Here is a 16,306-nt window from a genome sequence, read left to right as displayed (position 1 = left end):
GATTTCCCTAGAGGATGGTATTTTAAGGGTTAAAGGAGGAGCCAGGACAGCCAGCCAAATGATACTGCTGGCTGAAACTTGATTTGCAGTGAGAGCTTGAGGTGGGAGGAGAGGACACTATAGCCGACCCCAGGAAGGATGGATACAGGTTCCTTGTATATTCTGAGTCCAATGGCTGTGCCCATAATCTGTGCTCTATCCCATCTGTCGCTTTAACTTTCACACTGACTGAAGACTGCATCTGAACTTGGTGTTCTGAGCTCGACCACATTTTCCTGTAACATATAGATATTCGGGGGGAAGGGAAAGTGGATTCCTACAAAATTTCAAGGTCACCTCCGTGAGAGCTGATAATATTAACACAGGGATCGGCAACCTTTCAGAAGTGGTGTGCCTAATCTTCATTTATTCACTCTAATTTAAGGTTTCGCGTGTCGGTAATACATTTTAATATTTTTAGAAGGTTTCTTTCTATAAGTCTATAATATATAACTAAACTATTGTTGTATGTAAAGTAAATAAGGCTTTTAAAATGTTTAAGAAGCTTCATTTAAAATTAAATTAAAATGCAGAGCCCCCCAGATCAGTGGCCGGGACCTGGGCAGTGTAAGTGCCACTGAAAATCAGCTCGCGTGCCGCCTTCGGCATCTGTGCCATAGGTTGCCTACCCCTGCATTAACACATCATCCATAGATACACAGGTACTGAGGCTCAGGCTCGGTCACTGTTACTCTCAAACACACTCAGGGCTTGGCTACACTTGCGAGTTAGAGTGCATTCAAGCAGCCCCGGGCGCCCTAACTCATGATGCATCCACACTGGCGAGGCACGTAGAGTGCCCGGACTCCGTGGCTGGTGCGCTCCTGGTAATCAACCTCCACGAGAAGCATAACGCTTGCTGCACCCCTGCTGGAGCACCTCAGTGCCAGTGTGGGTGCCCTGGTCTATTAAGTATCAGACTATCAGACTGGTCTATTAATGCGCTCTGATTGACCTCCTGAAGTGTCCCACAATGCCTGTTCTAGCCACTCTGGACTCTTTGAACTCTACTGCCCTGCCCTCAGGTGACCAACTGTCAGACCCGCCCTTTAAATTATCTGGGAATTTTAAAAATCCCCTTCCTGTTTGCTCAGCCAGGCGTGGAGCGCTCTCAGCGAATCTTTCCAGGTGACCATGCCTCCACACGCCAGGCAATCCCCAGTATGGAGCAATGGCGAGGTCCCGGACCTCATCAGTGTTTGGGGGAAGGAAGCTGTCCAGTCCCAGCTGCACTCCAGCCATAGGAATTACGATACCTTTGGGCAGATATCAAGGGACATGATGGAAAGGGGTCATGACCAGGACGCACTGCAGTGTATCCCGAAGTGAAGGAGCTGCGGAATGCCTACTGGAAAGCGCACAAGGCAAACCGCCACTCTGGTGCTGCCCCCATGACCTGCCATTTCTACAAAGAGCTGGATGCAATACTTGGGGGCAACCCCACCTCCACTCTGAAGACCACCACAGACACTTCAGAGCCAAGTTCAACAAGGCAGGAGGAGGAGGAAAGTGGGGGCAAGGGTGCTGAGGAGGAAGGAGACAGCCCGGCATCCCTAGATGCATGCTGCCAGGAGCTGTTTTCAAGACAGGAGGAAGGTAGCCAATTGCACCGGCCAGTGCTTGGGGAAGAACAAACACCAGAGGAGGTGCCTGGTAAGCAGCTTTTATTTTGCGAAGGAAGTTATTCGGTGCAGCCTCTTGGGGCGAGGAGGGTTAGGGCTGCGTGCATCCTTAAATGCGAAATAGGGCGTTGATGTGCTCGCTCACATCGTGGTAATGGGCCTCAGTGATCTCTTCAAAGGTCTCATGCAGAAGCTGGGCAATCCACTCGTGCAGGTTCCTTGGCAGAGCTACTGTGCTCCTTGTCCCAGTAAGGCTAACATGTCCACGCCACTATGCCGTGACGGGTGCGGGGGGGCCATTGCTGCACACACAGGCAAGCTGCATATGGGCCAGGACGGAAGCTGTATTGTAGTAGAAGACCCTCCCTTGCTTCCCAGGTCACCCTCTGCAGCGAGATATCTTCCAGAACGAACTCATCCTGTGGAAAATGTAGGAACAGTGTTCAGTATAGGGGCCCCCTGCGTCTGTTGGCTCTCCCCAAGGCACAGAACCCCAGAGGAGAGTACGGCTGTGAAACAGTCAGTCCCCCTTGCTCCTGTGCTTGCTCACCATTTTGGGGTTCCTGTGGGTTATGTGCGCTCGCTTTGGGATGGGCAATTTCTGCTATTGTGTACACTGTGCTTGTCTTTAAGTATGGCCGAAACATTGCTCTGTCTGGTGTGAACAATGCTGTCTCTGTTAAATGTTGCATTTTGGCTTTTACAGATGCAACCTTGAGATCCCAGCCATCCTTGTTATCAACAGACGAAAGACTCCAAAGAATCAGGAAGCGTCCGCAAAGAAGCAAAGAGGACATGCTGCATGAAGTAGTGCAGCAGTCCCTTAATGAACATCAAAAAGTGCAGGAGTGAAGGGAGAGTGAAAGGAGGGTCTGCCAGCGGAATGCGGGTCGCTGGCACCAAAGCACAGAGCAGCTGCTAAGCTTCATTGAGTGCCAACTGGACTTGATACAGGCGCTTGTAGCAATGCAGGCGGAGCACTTCTGCGCCCGCTCCCCCCTGCAGCCCTTGCCCCCAAACTCTTTCCCTTGTGCCAGCATGTCACTGCCAACCCACTTTTCCCCAACATCCGGGTTCTTATCACCACAATCTGCCTCCAACACCTGTAGCTTCACCACCAAGCCGTGCAAACTATGACCCTTACCCACTGCACTCAACCCCCATCGCCATGCATTTTAGCCAGCCTGAAGTGCAGGACTCATTGCACGGCACTCCAGACAGGAAGGCTGAGTATGATAACAGGACGTACACAAATCTGTGATTGTCCCACACAGCACAGTTGTGTCATGCCCTTTCTATTTCCCAAGCAGTTGTTTCTTTTCAATAAATGATTTTTTTGGCTTTGAAAATATTCTTTATTATTGCATTAAGTAAAAGATACCGTAGCCCAGGAAAGCAACAGGCACTGCAAGTCAGTGAATCGGACATAGCAAACACGGATTCCTACTAACATTGGAACCACTGCACTTCACTCCCGTACAGGGTACCAAACATCAGTGGTGGCTTTCAACCTCAAATTTCTCCCTCAAGGCATCCCTAATCCTTGCAGCCCCGTGCTGGGCCCCTTTAATAGCCCTTCTCTCTGGCTGTTCAAATTCAGCCTGCAGCTTTTGAACCTCCGAGGTCCATGCCTGACTGAATCTTTCACCTTTCCCTTCACAAATGTTATGGAGGGTACAACACGCGGATATAAGTGTGGGGTTGTTGTCATTGGCCAGGTCCAGCTTCCCATACAGACAGTGCCAGCAGCCCTTTAAACGGCCAAAAGCACACTCCACAGTCTTTCTGCACTGACTCAGCCTGTTGTTGAACTGCTCCTTGCTGATATCAAGGCTCCCTGTGTAGGGTTTCCTGAGCCATGACATTAAAGGGTAAGCGGGGTCTCCAAGGCATTTTGACTTCCCCTATGGTGATCTTATGGTCTGGGAAGAACGTCCCAGCTTGCAGCTTTCTGAAGGGTCCTGTGTTCCGAAAGATGCATGTGTCATGCACCTTTCCGGACCAGCCTGCGTTAATGTCAATGAAATGCCCACAGTGATCCACAAGTGCCTGGAGAACCATAGAGAAATACCCCTTCCAATTTATGTACTCGGAGGCTAGGTGGGCTGGTGCGAGAATTGGAATGTGTGTCCCATCTATCGCCCCTCCGCAGTTAGGGAAATCTGTTTGTGCAAAACCAGCTTCAATGTCATGCATGTTACCCAGAGTAATGGTTCTTCTGAGCAGGATGCGATTAATAGCCCTGCAAACTTGCATCAACACGATTCCAACGGTCAACTTTCCCACTCCAAACTGGTTAGCAACCGATCTGTAGCTGTCTGGAGTTGCCAGCTTCCAGATTGCAATAGCCACCCGCTTCTCCACCGGTAGGGCAGCTCTCAATCTCGTGTTCTTGCGCCGCAAGGTTGGGGCGAGCTCAGCACACTGTCCCATGAAGTGGCTTTTCTCATCTGAAAGTTCTGCAGCCACTGCTCGTCATCCCAGACTTGCATGACGGTGTGATCCTATCACTCGTCCCAAAACCAGTGTTTTACTATGGTGAGCATGTCCATGCCACAAGCAATCTCGTGTTGTATGCGTTATGCGAGTCGACATCATCGTTGGACTCCTCACTGTCAGTGTGTAGCTTAAGGAGTAACTCGACTGCAATTTGTGATGTGCTGGTGAGACCCATCAGCATATTCCTCAGCAGTTCGGGATCCATTCCTGCAGACCGGAAGGGAAGACAGAGCGCGCAGTACAAAAAACGTTGAAAGATGGCGCCAAATGTGGACAGAAACACAGGGATTGCTGGGATGTGAAGCGATGCATCATGGGGCATTGGGACAGGACCCAGAATGCCCCCAACCCTGCCCCCTTCCCACAAGCCACAGCGCCAGAATGGGAAGAGGTGCTCTGTGGGATAGCTGCACTGCATAATGCACCGCTCCTGATGCCGCTGCGAGTGCCGCAAATGTCGCCATGCCAGTGTGCTTGCAGTTGACAGTGTGAACACACTGCAGCGCTTTCCCTGCTGCGGTCTCTGAGGGCTGGTTTAACTCTCAGCACTCTACATCACGCTTGTCCTGCCACAGGGAGACAGGCACACCTCTGCTTTGCCAACTCTTGCAATATTTCACAGTTTTCTTATTGCCCCAGCTTCTGGAGTCATGTGAATACATGAGTCTCAGCGTTCATTTTTTTTTCTGTCCTTTGTGTTTACAAAGAAAATCTTGAGAGTATGACCTGAGTCCACCCCAAAGATTCAAAAACCAGAAGGCAAATGAAAAGGATACTAAATGTATTTAAAACAATCTTATGATTTGAGTGGGATGGAGGGCTGACTCATAATTTTTTTAATACTTCGGGTGGGCAATACAGCACACTCTGGAGGGGGGAATGTATGTACAAACATTCAAAAATCATGGGTCTGCAAAACTCACAAGAACACTCATTTGCATTCCTGTTTTTGACCCGTTAGGGGGCCACATTTTTTCTTTGCAGCCGTTGAGGGTCAAATCCTCTTTCACATGGAGGTGAAAACTCAGATTCTCATGTATCAGAGGGGTAGCTGTGTTAGTCTGGATCTGTAAAAGCAGCAAAGAGTCCTGTGGCACCTTATAGACTAACAGAAGTTTTGGAGCATGAGCTTTCATGGGTGAATACCCACTTCGTCGGATGCATCCGACAAAGTGGGTATTCACCCACGAAAGCTCATGCTCCAAAACTTCTGTTAGTCTATAAGGTGCCACAGGACTTTTTGAGATTCTCATGTAATAAAGCCCCAAGTGCTGGAGTAATGTTGAGAAAAATCCCTATAACACCAAATATCATGAAACTTGGGATAAAATCATAAGAACTGGCAACACTGCACATCCACATGCACATACTTGTAGTTATGCACATTCACACAGGGATAAACATTCATACTCAGGCTCCTCAATAGACCTTCAGAGATGCACAGCTGGACTCACAGGTCCATATGCACACTTCCCAATAATCCTACAGAGAGGCACAGACTCACTCACAGGTGAGCGTCCACGTGCATTCACACAGGTTTCTCAGTGTGACACAGAGGCACACGTACCTGCAATCTCAGATGGCACACATTCACACCCCTCCGTTGCCCATGCAGAGGCATACAGGCAGTCAGACTCCCACAACATAAAGGTTTCCAGTAAAGCTGAAACTCGACAGCATTGTTTTCCCAATCACTGGCAAATGCACAGAGTCATTGTGTTGTCCTGAAAGCCGTTGTGCTTTATTTTCTGTAGGCTGAATGGCAGCTGTGGGTAATAATAACCCAAGATTTAAAAAGCCAACATTATAGGGGCATTTACAACCCACCGAGAGAGTGAAATCTCAGCGAGGCTAAGCTCTGTCTCCAGTGATCCTTCATTTTTTCCAGCTTGATAAGGAAATGATGAGCAGCTCTAGAGAAATGGCCACCGCAGCGCACATGAAAGGGGAGCAGGTTGTCTGTTCAAACACCGCAGTAAGTGGAGTGGGACAAATGGAATAGCTCTCTGCAAATTAAACGACCCGCTTGTCCTCTTTGTGCTGCGTGGGCTGGCTTTGGGTGGGGTTTTTTTCCCATTATTATTTTATCTGCAGACGGATGAAAAGCAGAGACTGGCTGGTTTCAGTGTAGTCGCCTTCAGTCTCCATAATTCTGTGCCTCATGCTGAGAACCCTCTGCTCGTGGCTGTCCTTGCCTGGCCAAGGAGATCACCAGTGAAAAATCATTTGTGCACCCACCCACCCAAATATATGGTAGGAATGTAGCTCTTACTGTATTAAAACACCAAACTGACACTTAATGTGGGTTGGTTCCTGCTTTTCACATGTACAGAAGCAGCCACAAGTACCATGGTGAACTTAAACACTATGGCACAGGAAATGTTTTCTTAGTGTTTTTCATAGTGTTACCAGTTGTACAGCGAAGGTCACCACCTTACTTAGTTCAGATCCCAAGTTACCTCTGTCCCCACTGACCCCTGAGTTACCACATTGTCAAAACCTGTGTGGAAACTTTTTTGCAAACTTTATCCATTTTAAAGGAAAATTCCCAGTGTTAACAGAAGTCTGATCATTCATGACAAGAGCAAATCACTCACATTTGGAATTGTCTTAAATATGATAAAAATCAAATTGAAAATTGCCATATTGATGGTGTGATGCAGAGTAGGTTTGAGGGAATCCAGATGAGAGACACAGGAAAGCTCAGGCTTTCAATACTATGAGTTAACTGTTAAAAATATCTCTGTTTAAGTTAACAATAATTAATTTTGCTTTATTTAGTAGTGGCTTAGCAAGTCTTGAATGAATATAACAGGGTATATTTTAAAACTGCATAGCTTTTTTAAAACTTTTTGAAAGTCCTAGCTTTTCCATGAATTCATGTGGCAGCTGCATTTCCTAGACTAAACAGGAAGTGTCTGTACATGGCTGTTTCCACTCGGACACCATTTATAATTATGGCAATAGTGAAATATTGATAGCTATTCTAAACACCGTTTTGAAAAAATCATGTTTTAATAAGAGTATATTCTTCCCAAGCTATAGTTAATCACTATAGTTTTCCTTTTCTAAAAAATAACTCATTCAAGATTCTTGCTTTGTTTGAGGGAGGCATCGTGATATGGTTACAGTAAGAATTGGGACCTAGGACTCCAGTTTTTTTCAGTGCACCAAAGCTATTTGTGAATTTGGGTCAAATTTGATGAATAGTGTAGTCTGACTAAAAAATTAGGATTTTTTTCTATATCAGAACAAACCATTTTGACTCTTGAAATTAAGAGATTCATTTTGACCATTCTGAAATGAAACTTTTCCATTTTTTTGTTTCAAAATTGTTTTGTTTAGAAATTTAGCTAATTAAAAAAGTTTAAAACAAAACCCAAAGAAAATAAACCCAACCCCTCACCCAAAATGAAACAAAAAACTGGGTGAAACAAAACATTTTGTTTGAGTGAAAATTAAATTTTTGTGAGGTTTTTTTGTTGAACTGATTTTTAATTTTTTTACAGCCCATTGCTCTGTTTTCATTATAGCACATATCTCAGGGTTTGATGAGCCTCAATTAATATTTGTATGTTCTTTGAGATCCTTTTCTGAAAGGCTCTCCAGGAAAACAAAATATTTTGGATGGTTTGTTTTGCTTAGAGGAAATTGTCCAGTTCATGAAAGCTAAGTGGGGATATGTACTGTCAGCACGAACACAAAAGGTGTGTAAATCTTGATTGTGTACCTCTCTTCCGTGTCTCCTCTCTATTACGTTGTTTTTCTTGGATTATAAGATGTTCAGGTTGCTAACTGTGTGTTCCTGTGTATTTGTACAAGTCCATGGCTTCAATCCTTGTGCTATCATGATGCAAATATTAAATAATTTGTTTAAATGTTTAGGCCTTGTGGAAAGAGAATAAGTAGGTGTTAGCGCTACAGGTAAAGAATGGTTAGGGAGGGGTGAGGAAAGGATTCAGCTGAAGCATGAAGCTTGTTATTTGCCAGAGCCTTTACATCAGAAGCATTGATGTATTCCCAGTTGACAGCTCCCTCATCCCCTCCTCTCTCTCTTCCCCCTCGGGGGCTCCTGTTTCGGGATGAGTTGGTCCAAACAGACAATACTTTTCTGCAGATAAAAGGACACCCAAGCAGCTGTGCTGGTATCTATCACAAACAGACACGCTCCACAGTGAGAGAAATTACAAGATGCGACCAGCACCATTCGTCAAAAATTAAAACACCCTCGGCCTGAGCTGTGTCCACAAGACACCCACATAGCATATTTATAAAGTGTTGCTTTCTTTTCCAGTCTCTTATGCATTTTAAACTGTTCTAGTTAAACATCCCACCTCAGGTCCTGTTTGTAAAAGCTGGTTTTAGATGGCAGCAGGTCTCCACTCTATGTATCTTAGGTTATAAGTTTGCAGTGATGGAAAGGGGAGATGATCATTTAGGCAGCCCTAGTGTCTTTTCCTAGCCACCTCCATCTCATTAACCATGGGAACTGTCACATTCCATCCTGAGGAGGAGAAAGTTTGTGGGAGAAATACAGCTTTTTTTAAGGATTTTAATTTTGGAAATGGGCTTGGATCTGACTTAGATAGGAGGAGGCAATATGTGGAGAAACATCCTCGTTTCCCAGGATCGTTGCTGCTCTCCCTTCATTTGTTAGTGCTGCATTCATAGTTATAGCATAATGTATGCAATTATGTTTAATAGCATTGGGTGTGTTGGATAAAAATGGTCAGCTATACAAAACCATTTTGCTGCAGTGTTAAGGAGTAATGACAACTGTGTGTATGTGGCTATGGCGAAGCGATGACTCACTGGCACGGTGCCTCCTGCCAGTCATCCTGGGAATTAGCTCTCCAGCTCCAGAACGCCCTCTGCTGGCCGATGTCCCACTTGTTGCTAGGCCCCCCCCCGTGTCCCTCCCGGACCCAGATGCCCCCTGGCAGTACCCCCACTCCCTGGGTCTCCCCACCCAGGGGAACCCCCAACCCTCTACCGCCACCTTGCCTCCGTGGCTACTGCCAATCACCATCTAGCTCCCACTCACTGGGGCAGACTGTAGTCTATAACTCTCATCATCGGCAAGGGGGGGTTGGACCTACTGCCTTTGCCTACCCTAAACTGCACCTCTGCAACCCCAGTGCCCTTCTTTGGGCCTTTAGCCAGGCCTGCAGCCTGGGGAATTGCCAGGCTGGAGCTCCCCTGCTCCTTTGCCTTTCCCCAGCCCTGCTCTACCTCAGGCACCCTGCAGCCAAGTCCTTCTCTCTCCACCGCTAGAGAGAGACTGCCTGAGCTGCTGCCTCACAGCCCTTTTATAGGGCCAGCTGTGGCCTGATTGGGGTGTAGCCCCAGCTGTGGCTGCCTTCCCCATCAGCCTAGTCTCTGGCTCACAGCCCCAGCCCTCTCCCAGGGCTGGCTGTAACCCTTTCAGGGCCGAAGCAGGTGACCGCCCCGCTACAGTGGCCTAGTGTCTGCATGTGCCTGAGTTGGTGGCTGGTCATGTCTACCATTGGTTCATGGCTGGGCATCTGCATGTGGGTGCATGGCCAGGCACCTCTCTTCGTTTTTAATCCATTTGTTAGCTTTCCTGTTTTATTCGGGCTTTTGTGTTATACCCATCAGTGATCCAATGGATCATGCATTTCCTGCCATGGGTGATAAGTCTTCATTATGTGCTAGTTGAGAAACCCAGATTGCCGGGTTTCCTGGCTCCTTGACACAGTAGAAAGGCGGGATCTGCCAGCAAATGTAAGGAAGTGAAACGTTTGGATTTGGTGCGTGAAGGCTGGAGCCTCCACCCATGAGGTGTGGGTTTGGAAGTAGACAGTTTAATTTTCAGCTGCAGCCTAGTTTGTTCACATCAGAAAACATGATGAGAAATGCCTGTTACATTCTTGTGCTTGGCTGTTGCAGGTCTGCAGAGGCCCATCAGTCAGGGGTTTAGTGTGGATGAGACCATAAGACTACTCTTCCCCTTGTGATCTAATCAGGTCTCTAGGCACTGTTGGATACCATGGAGTTGAATGTGGTACAAATGCCTCGGTAGCTTTATAGATAAGTTTCCAGTGTTGAAGTGCTGCAGCACTGATCTGAAGGAGTCAGTCCTGCTTGGAGGGCATTTCATCTCCAGCTCTTATGGTTGTGCATTTCAGTTAATCTCTGTGTAAAATATCTTTCTGATTCATCCTTGGATTATTTATTCTGACATCAGTCAGTCATTGGTAGGTGTTTTATAAAAGCAGGTAGGGAAGGTTATACTCCTTACATACTTGCAAATAGACATTGTGTGTGCAGCCTTCCCTCTGCCCCAGCGCTGTCTTCTCTGCTGACACCCTTTCTCTTCCCCTTGCAGAGAGGAATCGACATTAACACCCGTAAGCACGAGATGAATACAGCTATCATACAAATAAAATTACTGGCTGCCGAATGGCAACAGTTTAATGAAAATGGGAGCTGTTAAACAAATAAAGCCAGTCAAGCTCATAATACTTCTGGGTGGAATTTCAGTATATCACTGAGCAGAAATAGAATTAGGCATAGAAGAGGGATATCTAGGGAAGTCATTCCTGCCCGCATGTGTGCACTCAATATATGAGGCTGGACTGGAGAGGAGTTAGCCTTACGCAAAATGTTTTCCCAGAGCTGAAGTGGAAATCAAAATACGCAGTACTTTGCAGGAGTCTTTTAAAGCAAGGTAGAAGGGGGCTGGCTAGCACAGCAAATTAATGCATTAGCTTTTCCTTTCCGAAGCCAGAGTTCAAATCTTGCTGTGGAAATAAATCCCAAGAGAATTTAGTGGTAAAAATTTGTACTTCTCTAGCATCCTCCAGTAACAAATAATTAATTAATGCATTTGGACCCTTGCAGGACCACTGTGTGGTTGGTAAGTAGCAATATTCCTATTTTACAAAAGGGTCAACTGAGGCAGAGAGTGACTTACCTAGAGTCATTCCGTGAAGTTTGTAGGAGAGCTGGGAATAGAACCCAGGAATCCTGAATCGTACACATTCTCTCTCGCCTCTAAACACCCTTACTTTCTATTAATCAAAGAACTACCGCATAGTATGGCAAGACTTTCAGCCTCTGCTAAGGAGAGTCTCAAGTGGCATGTAGCAGGTGATACTACAGGTCTGGACTGAGACATGGTGCCAGAGTTGTGTGGTGATGAAGCCTACATACAAACTGTTCACATTGTAGATGGGGTTGGGTGTTGCAAACTTGTCTCTACTTGACTTTCATGAGCACTGAAATTCACAAGATAAATGTGATATTTTGAAAAGGGAAGAAGGAGGCATCGATTAATAATGTGTCCAGTGATTATAAAGGGGCAGCATTGACTGCCTCAGAACAGAACAGCATCCTGTTTTCCTTGATCTTCCAGCCCCTGGCTGCTGTTTGGAGCTTTGAGGGGTTAAGGATATGTAGGAGGGAAGTTGGACAGTCTTTAGGGATACAGAGGAAATTCAGGGAGTATTTTCTCTTTATCAGGATGACATTGTTTTAGAGAAAATCATGTCTTGACCAGACTTGGTGGACTTAGTTTCAGATTAATATGGATTCCCAGTGACATCAAAGTTGGACAGCATCAGAATTGCCTGGTGCACTAATGCACTATGGTATTTAATTCTGTGGGAAGTGTAGTGAGTGAACTGAGCTGAGAGTTTGAATTATCAAATGGAAGGGGGATGAAGAATCTAAAATTGTTGTGTCTGGCCAGAGTGTGTTCATTTGACTTTAGTTACCACTCAGTCAAATGGCATTTGATGAGGCAGGGAAAAAAATATTTAAAGGAGCCTTTTCTCAGATGTCAGTGGTTCTGAACATGATAAAGCAGGAATGGGCAAACTTTTTGGTTTGAGGACCATATCTGGGAATAGAAATTGTATGGCAGGCCACGAATGCTCACAAAATTGGGGTTGGACTGTGAGAGGGGGTGAAGGAGCTGGTTGGGGGTGTGGGCTCCGGGGTGGGGCCAGAAATGAGGAGTTCAGGGTGCGGGAGGGGGCTCCGGGCTAGGGTGAGGGAATGAGGTGGGGGTGGTGAGGGCTCTGGCTGGGGCACGCGGGCTCTGGGGTGGGACTGGGGATGAGGAGTTTGGGATGTAGGAGGGTGCTCTGGGGTGGGACCGAGGGGTTCAGAGGGAGGGAGAGGGATCAGGGCTGGGGCAGGAGGTTGGGGTGCGGGCTCGGGTGAGGCTGTTTGGGGTGCAGGAGAGTGTTCTGGGCTGGGATTGAGGGGTTTGGAGGGCAGGAGGGGGATCAGGGCTGGGGCAGAGGGTTGGGGTGTGGGGAGAGGCTCAAAGGTGCAGGATCCAAACGGCGCTTACCTCAAGCAGCTCCCGGAAGCAGCAGCATGTCCCTTCTCCGGCTCCTACGTGGGGGCACGGCCAGGCGGCTCTGCACGCTGCCCCTTCTGCAGGCATCGCCCCTGCAGCTCCCATTGGAGCGGGACAATTGGACCGCATAGGAGCCAGAGGGGAGCCATTCCGCGGCTTCTGGGAGCCGTGTGGAGCAGCCCCCGACCCTGCACTCTGGCTGGAGCACTGGAGCAGGTTAAGCCCCAGACCCTGCTCCCCAGCAGGAACACACAGGCCAGGCCATAGTTTGCCTACCCCTGTGATACAGTAATCCCTGCATAGAATCTGTAATGAATTATTTTTGGAACATTGGATATACAAATTCATGAATCTGAAATCCAGAGGGGTTTCCAAGGGTAAACTGATCCCGAAATGAATTTCTGCATATCTGACTTTTATGTCTCCTCTGTTTCTTGCCTGTAGTCTTGCCTATTTATGGTTTTCGCTGGGATGAAGTAGATTTATTAAGTAACAGTGTGACATTCTGAATTCAGATGTCCAAACTACAGGCTTCAAAGCCAATACTCCTCTGATATCTTGGTGTCAATCTCTCTCCTCCGACTTCCTTTCCCTAGAAGTCTGCAGAAGTCATTGTATGGGTTGGTTCTAATTCTTGCAGAGATGCAGTTTACTGGTGTCTTCTTTTATACTATCTTGTATCATGTACTTTGTACTTCTCTAATCCCTTTAATCCAAGAGATTTGAACTACATTCCAACTATTTACTTTAATCTCTCAACCCATTGTGATTTGTAGTGTTGTTGTAGCTGTGTTTGTCCCAGAACATGAGAGAGATAAAGTGGGTGAGGTAATATATTGTATTGGACCAACTTCTGTTGGAGAAAGAGACAAACTTTAGAGCCACACAGAGCTCTTTTTTAGGTCTTGGAAAGGTAATCAGAGCATCACAGCTAAATACAAGGTGAAACAAATTAAGCATAAGCAGTTAACACATGTTGCAAGAAACCATTCAAGATGAAGTGGGCAATTAATACCTCTGCAGGTATAGGACAAAGGAGGGTAAGTGGGTTACAGATTGTGGTAATGAGACATAAAACCAGTCTCTATTGAGGCCATGTCTACACTAGCACTTACGTCAGCAAAGCTTTTCTCGCACAGTGTTAAAAAACACCCTCCTGAGCGAAATAAATTGTGCTGGCATAAGTGCTTATGTGCACAGTGCTATGTCAGCGGGAGATGCTGTCCTGCTGACGTAGCTAGTGCCACTCATTGAGCTGGTTTTAAGTCGACGGGAGAACTCTCTCCCGTCAGCATAACACAGCTACATGAATACTCGTTCAATGGCACAGCTATATTGGTACAGCTGTGCCGCTTCAAGTTTGTAAGCGTAGACATGGCCTTAGTCTATGATTTGTAGTATCTAGTGAAGTTATGAATTTAGGCTCTCAAGTTTGCTTTTTGAAGGTATTGTGCAGGTTTCCTTTGAGGATGAGGACTGAGAGGTCAGATATGGCATGATTGTTTTGTGAAAAGTGTTTGCCCATGAGTGATGAGATGTTTTTGTGTCTTATCATTTTTCTGTGAGAGTTCATTCAAGAGCATAGTGATTGTTTGGTTTCACCCACATCATTATTGTTTGGACTTTTGATGCACTGAATGAAGTACACCATGTGTTGTGATAGGCATGTGTAGAGCCCATGGATCTTGAAAGGTGTGTTATGGGGGGTGTTGATCATCATAGCAGTGGACATATGTCTTCAGGGTTTTCATTTATTGTGGCAGGGTCTGATGCTGCTTTGAGTTGGTGTGTCCTGGTCTGTGGGGAGCTTGCTTCTGTTGATGAGCTTGGCAAGGTTGGAGGATTGGGGAAGAAGAGGAGTTCAGGGAAGATTTCTTTCAGGTTGTAGTCCTCATCAAGTATGAGTTGTAATTGTTACAGTTACAAATTGTTTGTTACAAAAGGTGAGGGGTGGTAGGTGACAACTAAGGGTGTGCAGTCACACACACACACACACACACACACACACACTATTGAAGCAGGGTCTCCTGAGGTATTTGGTTGGCCCGTTCCATCATGTGATCTACTTCTCTGGTGGAGTGTCCTCCTTTGGCAAAGGCAGTTTTAAGTGTGTTAAGGTGTGTATCCCAGACTTTCACCTCAGAGCATATTCTATGGTGTCTGAGTATATGGCTGTAGATAAGATTTCTTGTGGTGTCTGGGGTGTAGTTGGATCTATAAAGGTGAGTGTGGTAATCCAGGGGTTTCTTGTATACAGTTGTCTGGAGGGTTACATTGTTGAAGCTGATTGTGGTGCCCAGGATATTGATGACTGGTCTGGGAGTGTTCTTGAGGCAGTCTGATGGATGGGTGGTGGTGGTTGTAGTTGTGGTGGAAATTTGAGGTGGTTTAGGTAATCTGTCCTGAGGGTGACAATATGATTGATGTATTTCAGGCATATCATTGGCTTCGAGGTGCATTTTTCCAGAAATTCTTCCTTGAGGTGGCCCCATGCAGAGAATGGCATATTGGAAAGCTATTCTAGGACCCATGGCTGCTCCCATGATTTGGACAAAGTGTTTGTTTTTGAATAGACGGTTATGGGTGAGGATGATATGGATGAGTTTGGCTCTGTGTTTAGGATGGATACCTGATTGTTGTTCATTGTCTTGTGTAGATGTTTGAGGCAGGCAGTGATGCTATCATGGTGAGGGATGTTGGTGTACAGGGAGATGACATCCATGGAGGCAAGGTTGGTGTTCTGAGGAAGGTTGTTAATGTTGCGAGTTTCTAGAGGAAATCAGTTTTGTCTTGGGGGAACCTGGCCTTTTGTGTGTTTAGTGGTTTGAGGATGGTTTCTATGAGTCCTGATATTCCCTCAGTAGAGTTTCGTGGCCAGATATGATTTGTGTATTTTGGGAAAGTGTAGAAGGTCGGTGGGGTGAGTTCTTGCGGGTTGAGGTTATGGAGTGTCTCTTGGAGTTGTTTGGGGAAGGATTTGATGATATTCTTAAACTCCTGGGTAAATTATGGTGCAGGGTCATCTTTTAGTTCTTTATAGTAGGTGGTGTCAGAGAGTTTTGGGTTGGCCTTGTTGACACAGTAATCGTCGGTGAGAACTGTGATGGCACTCCCTTTGTCGGTTGGTTGGACTTCAGGGGCTGTATATCTCTTCCCTCAGTGGTGGAGTGACGGGCATGGGTGTGATGTTTTTTACGGATTTCAATCTGGGGTTTTTTTTGTTGTTGTTGTTGTTGTTTTTTTTAAACTAAAGCAATCAATGTAATGATCAAGTATGTGTCCATTGGGGGTGGGCTGTCAGATTATTCTTTTTTCCTGATTGTCAGTGGGGACATGATCATTGTAGATGGTGTCATCTTTGTTGTGAAAGGATTCTTTGAGGCGGACAACATAGATGACACCCCAACATCATCAGTTTATCAAGGACTCCCTAATTTAAGCTGAATTACCTGTATTCTCCAAGGGACTGAATTTCTGGCCCACCACAGACCCTGATACCATACTAACATGGAGAACTAGAAGAATTCTTTCACTGATTCTGCCTTATCATCCCAGGGCAAACACTTTTCACAAAACAATCACTCTCTTATCTGATTTCTTAGTCCTTGTCCTCAAAGGAAACCTACACAACATCTTCAAAAGATGAGCTTGGGAGCTTATATTCATAACTTCATTAAAAGCCATGGACTTTATAGAGACACTGGTTTTATGTTTCATTAAAACAATCTGTAGCCCACCAACCCTCCGTTTTCCTACAACTGCAGAGATGCTTAACAATTTGTTTCACTTTTTATTTAGCTGTGATGCTCTGATT

At 46.1% G+C, this 16,306-nt stretch overlaps 1 protein-coding gene across 6 annotated transcripts in view; it reads left to right on the top strand.

Moving 5' to 3' along the window:
• The window catches only part of CHCHD6 (coiled-coil-helix-coiled-coil-helix domain containing 6), a 180,704-nt gene that overhangs the window by 153,607 nt on the left and 10,791 nt on the right, over positions 1 to 16,306 (top strand). The window contains exon 10 of one of the 6 annotated variants that reach the window (XM_045024697.1): positions 2,368 to 2,974. The exons of the other annotated variants lie outside the window; for them this stretch is intronic. Coding sequence (XP_044880632.1) covers positions 2,368 to 2,379 — 12 coding nt within the window. The 3' untranslated portion in view covers positions 2,380 to 2,974. Of the gene's footprint in view, positions 1 to 2,367; positions 2,975 to 16,306 lie in introns of those variants that run through there. 6 annotated transcript variants of the gene reach the window in all.

This window comes from Mauremys mutica, chromosome 7, assembly GCF_020497125.1.
Source record: "Mauremys mutica isolate MM-2020 ecotype Southern chromosome 7, ASM2049712v1, whole genome shotgun sequence".
NCBI lineage: Eukaryota > Metazoa > Chordata > Testudines > Geoemydidae > Mauremys > Mauremys mutica.
This window is presented reverse-complemented; position numbering and strand designations above follow the sequence as displayed.